An 8,375-nucleotide genomic window follows, 5' to 3' on the forward strand; every position below is an offset into this window, starting at 1 on the left:
GGGGGCAGCCTGTCCCACAAACAGACTTTCTGCAAAATCTCTGACTGCACCTTTACATATCTGACTGAGAAAGGGAGTGCAGAGGTGAGATGATCTCAGTTAAGTGAAGAAACTTGATTACAGAGAATTGCCAGGAAACTGGCTTGACCTGCACAATAATCCACTCTTGAGCCATCGTTTACTGTGAAAGTTGTAGAATACGAATTACAACATACCAATTGCAAAAAATACAGATTGGTCATTACGCACACGCCTTCTCTCTCCACCCTTCCTCTCCTGGAGCATTTGGTCAGTGCTCTTTTAAGCGGAACTAGTGCCTAACTGCTAGCTACAAACTTTTTTTGAACTTGAATACATTCTAAAGCAATATAATTTGCCTATCATCTGTTTTACATGATCATGCAATCAATATTCAACCCAAAATAACTGCACCCTATAGCTATTTTTAACTAGATTTAAGTCAGTTTTTGCACTTTTACTCACCCACCCACTCACATCTTAGCTGCAACAGGCACAAGTAAGATCGCTAAATTCCCACCTTGTTTAGGATCCCCCTGAATGCTATCAGATAGGATACACTACATACAGTGATATATACAGTGATACCTTTACAACCCAATGCTGCCTGGAAGGCACTAGGGTTAGGCATGGGTTAAGGTTAGGGTTAGGAAATTAGAATTAAAATGTATTTTTGGTAAGTAGTTGTTTTGACCATTATGCACTGGCCAGTTGTTCTCGCCCCACTATTCCCATCTAAAAGTCAAATAAAATAAAATAAAAGTTAAAAAGAAGAGATAAAAGAGAGGAGCTATAAAAAAAGACACAGAGTGGTTTAAAACTTTAGTTAGTTAGTTTTAAATTTTTCATTAAAACCTTTTTGGGTGTAGTGTTTGAAGTTTTAAAATCCACAATCTCTCTGCTCTTTTCCTCTGTAAAATGGTCCAGCCTGGGTTCCTGGCTTCAAGGCCACAGACCCTCAAGTGTGTGATGTTGTGCGTCTGGAAGTGTGTGACGAGGTAAGTGTTGAGTGTATTTTTGTGTATGTTGTGCAGATGTTGTTTGAGGCGTGTGCGTAGTGTATGTCCAGTTTCCCCGATGTACAACATGTGACAGTGAGTGCAGGTGATAACAAAACTAAATTGGGAGTGTCTAAATGTAATGGGTTAATTAACTCTGCATGAGTTATTGAAAATGTAAATATTGGCACCAGTGTGTAAAGATTTTATGAGCTGTATGGGGTGTCCAGTGTATGTGATCTTGGGTGGTGTGGAAGGTGTCTGGGAGGATAGTGGGGATGTGGGGGAAGTGGGAAGTTATAAAGTGGTTGATGTGAGTGAGATTGGCCTTCTGTTGGGCAGTAAGGCGGGGTGAGAAATTAATAAGTGGAATGTGTATGATTGCATCGGGGAAAACTGTAGAAGCATGTTTGTAGAGGATGAGGAACTGTTTGATGCTGGTGTTTTTGGGGTCGTGGTCCTTGTTGTTGAGGCCCACTGACAAGACCACCGACGTCACTTGGGGAAAGGGGGTGGTTTTCTGTAAAATTTTGGCAAAGTGGTAGGTGGTGGCTCCGGGGTAACTGTCCATTTGTATATCGGGATGGGTGAAGGGGGGTATCCTATTGAGATTGGAATCTCCTATGAAAACTAGTGGTTTGTGTATTGAAAATGACCATTCTTCCAGTTTGTTTCTAAGGGCACGGTGGTAAGTGGGGTGGAAGAGCTGTGTAGTGGGTAGTGTGGGTTGTAAGAGGAGGTTGGAGATAGTGTGTGGTGAGGTGTGGGGTGTGGAAGGGATTAGGTTTAGGATTAGGTGCCTTTAAATCAGTGGTGGCAGCGCTGCCTGGAACACGACGTTGGGGGCATAAAACACCATTGAGCGGTAAATTATGTCTGAAATAAATGTTTTAGAACTTAATTGTGGTGCAAGAGTTACTGATAACGACGGACTCTTCTCTATTATTGTGTTACATGCTCCGAATGTAAACCACTTTGAGCTGTGTTCTGTGTATGAGAATGTGTTTTTTTTTACTCCGTTACTGGCTACCGTTACTGTATGCCTATAGCCTTTAGTAGGCCTACAGTTTTAACACATCATGTCTATATCCATTTGTTTAGGGCTTAAGAAAAGTAATACCTGTTCAGATCAGCATACAACTTCCACACGGCCCCAATATTAGCTGTCCACCAGATGGCAATATAGCATAACAGTGCAGGTACATGTGGGGAGCACTTTAATAAGGTCAAAAGCATATATGGCTCTTTGAAATTCATGGGGGGAAACCGGTAACAGGAAAGCTCTAAATAATATCAAAGCTCCACAAGTTTGACATCTGTTGAGCACATGACGAGGATGCATTGGGGTTTCAATGACCCCATCATGAATGCGTAAGAAGTATAGAAAATGACTAATAACAGTGTACACAATGTTAGATTAGATTAGATTAGATTCAACTTTATTGTCATTGTGTAGAGTTCAAGTACAGAAACAACGAAATGGAGTTTGTGTCTAACCAGAAGTGTAAAAAAAGAAGCTATGCAATATGAAAAATGTGTGAACAACATGTACAGATATGTGCAATGTAGTGGCAGTTATATTAGTAAGAACAATATTGATATATGCAGTGTATTAACAGAATATATTACAGAAAAACTGAATAAATATGGATATTTAGTATGAACCATATAGACAGATATGTACAGTACAACTATGTGCAGTGTGGTAACAGTACCATTGTAGTGCAGAGACAGTATTATAATAGTATGAAGAATAAGTGTATGTGCAGGATGAAGAGCAGTAGAATATGGCTATGTATATGGTGTAATTACAGTATGTACATTTGTAAATAAATAGACACTATGGATAGGATAGGGTAGTGCAGTTCTGGGGGGTTTGTCCCCCACAATATTGTAGGCTTCCCTGCACTAGCCAACTACAAATGTGAAATGTTTTAAAAAAAAAAAAAAAAACAGTTGTGTTGCATGTCAAATATGTTCTGCGCATTTTCTTCTGGCTTAGAGAGAGAGAGAGAGAGAGAGAGGAGAGAGAGAGAGAGAGAGAGGCTGTGGTGGATGTAAAGGGATTTTACGCAGCAGTTCAGCACCTGTGTCCACAGTGACCTCGGCTCATGTTGCACGTCTCAGCTGAGATGAAAACCAGCGAGTGGCGGTGGTGGCATGTCAGTGATACTGTAGATGGAACTGTATAGGCCTACATCAATCTGTCCAAGACGTCAGTCAGACACATTCATACATTTATATATCACCCACCTATTTAAGACATTACTGATGTGGAGAACATTGTCCTTGCCTGCTAAATTAAACTGAACTAGAAAGGAGCGACACAGACGCTCTCTTTCTCTCTCCCTCTCTCGCTGGAAGTGCGTGTTGTGTGCGTGAGAGAGTGTGAGAGAGAGAGAGCATCGATCTCTCAAAACTCCTCCTGCGCTGTTGCGGTCGTGTGACCAAACCCCCTCAGCATGAGACATACCATCCAGCCGGACCCTTTATAAACCAGCCTCGCCGATCTATTTACGGAGACTGTTAGTGCGCGCACAAGGCTGAAGCAATTCAGGAGATTACTGCATTACATTGAGAAAACGCTCAATTGGTAACAATGTCTCACGGATGGGGATACGCAGCAGACAACGGTGAGAAGCGGTGGGGCTACACTGGCACTTCAAAGGCATCTTAATAGCCTAGAGTAGAGCCTGTCTTAGAATGAATTAAAAACCTATGGTCATGACTGAATGAATGATCCTGGTATGGTTGTCCAATTGTCTGCAATCCTAAATGTCATTTTGACATTGTAAGATGTCCTGTGACATTGCATCGGCACATTCTGTTTAAATATTCTCTTTTTAAGCAATATTAATAGAGAGAGATTTATAGACATGTTGTCTGCACAAAATAGGTATCGCCATCTCTTTCTCCAATTGTTCCATTTTCCTATTGCAGGACCCGACACATGGGGTGAAAACTTCCCGATCGCAAATGGACCTCGCCAGTCTCCCATTGACATTGTACCTGGCGAGGCTGCGTTTGACGCCGCACTGAAGGCGCTCACACTGAAGTACGATCCCTCCACCTCCATCGACATCCTCAACAATGGCCATTCTGTTCAAGTCACCTTCGCCGACGACACTGATAGCTCAAGTTTGTGGAAAATCTTTCCTTTCTTTATTTCCTTCTCTTCGACGCCTTATTAAAGCGCCATGTCAACTGTTAATCTCTTCATAGAAATTATCTCAGAAATCCGTAGTCTATGTATTAGGTGATGATTCAATTCACATTTATTAATGTGGCAACCGTTGTTATTCTGACAATCCGACAAGCTAGTGCAGCAGAATTGAACCGACTGATCATGAAAAAACAACCGTCGAAAAACAGGTGTATAAATGTTACCACTTAGCTGTAAGTAGTCCAGAGAAATGTAATTGACAAGTATTTAAGAAGAATCTAATGTCTTCGCTAATTGCTCGATTCATAAACCGGTGATAATAAAAAAATATTTAATGCGACAAACACTGACCTGTAAGCTTTTCCTGTTACTGCGTAAAACCCGAAGGTCACGATTTGGGCATGTGGGTTGAGTGCACGAGTTAAACATTAATTTTCCAACAACAGACCACTACTTTGTTTAATGATCAAATAGAAACACAAAGGTCTTTAACAAAACACTAGAAACACTACAGTTCCGTTCCATGATTATGTTCAGTGATTTATCTAAAAATTACACATGTATTGTTTACACTGGTTTAATATTAATGAAAATAATTCTGCTGCCTTTCCTAAACAATATTAAAAACAGAACTGACAATATATTTATAAAGATAATACGGCTTAGATTGCCTAAATACTGCTTTGTAAAATCAGAAAGTTATGATAACACTTTTTTTTATGATATGTTGCCATAATAATGTTATGTAACGCTTATGGTAGCATATACAATCTTAACTCTGGCACTTTATCTTTCTGACCTTGTAGTTGTTATGTAACAGGGGCTGTGTATACCTCTAACATAAAGAAGCACGGGGTTGGCTGTTTGGGGAGAGAGGGTGCTTGTGTGCCTGCATTGGTGTGAGTGTGGGATCAGTATTATGAGAAATTCAGCAGAACACTGTTACACACATGCTCTCCGGTCTTACTTATGGCTGAGTCAGGGATTGGGGGTGAATCGTTATTTTTCTGTCTTCCCAAAAAGCAACGGAGTTGATCTGCCATAGTAGTATATCAAGACTGGGTAGAAAAATACAATGTTACGTTTACTCCACTTAGTAAATTCCCCACTCCCCAGAAACCTCCTTTAACCCTTAGTGATAGGTAATCTCGTTTTATTCTACATTAGGCAAGGGACAACAGATGAAAATGAGCCCATAACTGTGCTTTATTTACAGTGCTTGTCTGTTAATGAATGAGCACTGTCTAATATGTAGGTGTGTGGGTTTTATGTGGTACCTGTGAATGTGTGTGTGTGTGTGTGTGTGTGTGTGTTTGTGTGTGTGTGTGTGTGTGTGTGTGTGTGTGTGTGTGTGTGTGCGTGTGTGTGCTTGTTTGTGCATCTGTGTGTGAGCATGCATGTGTATGTGCATGAGTTTGTGTTTTTTCTTTTTGTAAAATGAGAACTGGAACAAAAGGACATGAGTCAGAGGGGGTTGCGACCGGCGTCACTGATATGTACTTGTGTTTGTCTTTCATCTCTCGGCTCCTCTCTGCATGGGCAGCTCTGACCGGGGGCCCAATCTCCGGCACTTACAGACTGAAGCAGTTCCACTTCCACTGGGGGGCCAGCGACGACAAAGGTTCTGAACACACTGTAGCCGGAACCAAGTACCCCGCTGAGGTATGGCACAACCCCCTTTGAAGTGTCTTATACTTTGAAGTCACTTGACCTCAGAATTAGAAGCACTTCTCCATAATCCATTTCTAAGTGTTAAAAGGAGAAATCTGGTGAGTTTTCACATAGATCTCCGTTTCTCGAGGTGTAACACTTGAAGACGTGTTACATTTCCTTTGCTCAATAGTTGAAAGAAATACACATATTCCTCTTGCCTGTTGTGTGCTGTACTGTCTGTCTGTACCTCACACAGAAAAATCTATTTAGTCTCAGTCTTTTTGTGGTAGTCCATCCAAGCCACTGAAAACAAATTGTTCAAAAACTGGAGAGCTGCTGTGTCTGAACCCGTTGCCCTCTGCTCTTGCCTCAGCTGCATCTGGTCCACTGGAACACCAAGTATCCCAGCTTTGGAGAGGCTGCCAGCCAGAGCGACGGGCTGGCTGTGGTCGGAGTCTTCCTTCAGGTTGGTGCTGGTGGGAATCCACCCCACCCCCCCCCCCCCCCCCCCGGCCACGTTTGCACTGTGTTTGCCACGTTTGCCACGTTTGCCTCATGTTCATTTTGTGTCTGTGCCCTGCGAGCTAAACTTTTGATTTATGGTTTACTTTTTATCCAGATTGGTGCTGACAATCCTCAGCTTCAGAAGCTTCTTGATGCTTTTGATGGCATCAAAGCTAAGGTACGACAGACTATGACTGCCTTGAACACAAATAAACACTGATACGTTAAAGCTGACATGAGTTAGTCACTGCAACTACATGGCTCTTACCTCTGTTGCTTCTGTCTGTTCCTGCAGAGCACCCAGACTTCCTTTGCAAACTTTGACCCCACCATACTCCTGCCAGGGTCCCTGGACTATTGGACATACGATGGTTCCCTGACCACACCTCCTCTGCTGGAGAGTGTCACCTGGATTGTCTGCAAGGAGTCAATCAGTGTCAGCCCTGGTCAGGTACAGTGAAAGCACTGTGAAATTCATTGCTAGACACTGCCACTATACAGTGTCATTTTACAACCTTTTTTCCAGATTTGCAAATTCTCGCCTAACGTGGCATGAATAATTAGTTCAGAGCACATTTCTTTGGGTTGTGGTTTCTGGATGTTGTCTCTGTGGTTTTGGACGGGTTTTCTTTGGCTTTCTAGAACAAATAAAACAAGAACTATGAAAATATTTATGGCCCAGAAAAAGATATTCCTAAACGCCTTACTCCTACAAAATCTTCCCCACATGAATATGCAAATGTTTGGTTTGGAAATTGGGTCTGCATGATAATGTATTCATGTGGCCTAAAATACCCCATGGGTTATCATTTTCTGAATTTCTACAGACTTCAGTCAGTAAGAATGTCTGTCTATATTTAGTGCATCTAAATGTAGCCCAGATGAGGTTTAGGTAGGAGCAAGATTTAGTAGAGATGTAATTATGCCTGAGGGCCCTCCTTCACCTTCCTAGCAGTCCAAGCTCTGTCTTTGTAACTGACACTGGAGATACTACAGTACACTGGGTCAGCTAGGCGTTCTCCCTCTCTGTCTGTCTCTCTCTCTCTTTCTCTCTCTCACTCCTCCCCCTCACCTCCCTGACCCGATGGCTATCTTGCAGCCATGTGAAAATTAACACTCCCCAAACAAATGTTTATTTCATGACTGAAGCCTGGCCATCTCTGGGGGGTAAGCCAAGCCAAGACAAGACAAGCCAAGCCAAGCTAATACTCTGTGTGTGTTCAAACCCCTGGTGGCCATTTTTAATTTCCTCTCCCGTAGTGGCCTGCTGAAAAGCTGTAGGCTGAGTGACATGGAAAGGACAGAGAGTATATCAGTCTGTATGTCTGTTGGTTGGTCCTCCATCTTGTAATTTTGTAATAGGGAGAGGCCGTCTGTAGTCAGCTGATACCATATACTTAGAAACTGATTCAGCGGGCTACCAGGCTAAAAACTCTCCTGGGTAGTATATGTTGCATGTTGCCTTTAAGGCCTCTTGCCAGAAAGACCAAGCAGATGAGGGAACAGATTAAACAGCTGATGGACTTTCTTTACATCTCTTTTTTCCTCTCCGTCTTTATCTCTTACATTATTTCTTCTACCTCCTCTTTCACATCCTGTATTTGTCTTTGTCTTTTACTCACTTTTTCTTCCTCCTTCCTCCTGAACTCTGCTTCTGTCTCTCTCTCTCTCTCTCTCTCTCTCTCTCTCTCTCTCTCTCTCTCTGTGCAGATGGAGAAGTTCCGCAACCTGATGTTTTCTGGGGATGGAGAAGCCCCCTGCTGCATGGTGGACAACTACCGCCCCCCGCAGCCCCTGAAGGGTCGCAAGGTCCGCGCATCCTTCCAATAAGCCAGACGCCCACACTCTTTTCCACCCCCCTCCCCCAACCAAGGAGCCGTCCTCCAGTTGACCCCCTGCGACAGCCCCTGCAACCACCACCCCACCTCCCAACTCCAAGCATTTATCCGTCCTCCACAGTGAGCTGTGCTGGCGTGCCCCACCCTCCTTCAAGAGCGACGCGGGGCACAGGAACCCTGTCCGTGCTTCCAGTGCTTCCA

At 43.0% G+C, this 8,375-nt stretch overlaps 1 protein-coding gene across 1 annotated transcript in view; it reads left to right on the forward strand.

The window, feature by feature from the left end:
- The first annotated feature begins 3,459 nt into the window (after window positions 1–3,459).
- LOC125309594 (carbonic anhydrase 1-like) overlaps window positions 3,460–8,375 on the forward strand; it is a 6,438-nt gene continuing 1,522 nt past the window's right edge. Inside the window, exons 1-7 of the mRNA XM_048266624.1 lie at window positions 3,460–3,649; window positions 3,957–4,154; window positions 5,723–5,841; window positions 6,206–6,298; window positions 6,452–6,514; window positions 6,632–6,787; window positions 8,047–8,375. The exon at window positions 8,047–8,375 is cut by the window's right edge and continues 1,522 nt beyond it. Of these exons, the coding sequence (XP_048122581.1) occupies window positions 3,616–3,649; window positions 3,957–4,154; window positions 5,723–5,841; window positions 6,206–6,298; window positions 6,452–6,514; window positions 6,632–6,787; window positions 8,047–8,166 (783 nt within the window). The 5' untranslated portion in view covers window positions 3,460–3,615 and the 3' untranslated portion in view covers window positions 8,167–8,375. The remainder of the gene's footprint in view (window positions 3,650–3,956; window positions 4,155–5,722; window positions 5,842–6,205; window positions 6,299–6,451; window positions 6,515–6,631; window positions 6,788–8,046) is intronic.

The sequence above is a fragment of the Alosa alosa genome, chromosome 16 (assembly GCF_017589495.1).
Source record: "Alosa alosa isolate M-15738 ecotype Scorff River chromosome 16, AALO_Geno_1.1, whole genome shotgun sequence".
Classification (NCBI taxonomy): domain Eukaryota; kingdom Metazoa; phylum Chordata; class Actinopteri; order Clupeiformes; family Clupeidae; genus Alosa; species Alosa alosa.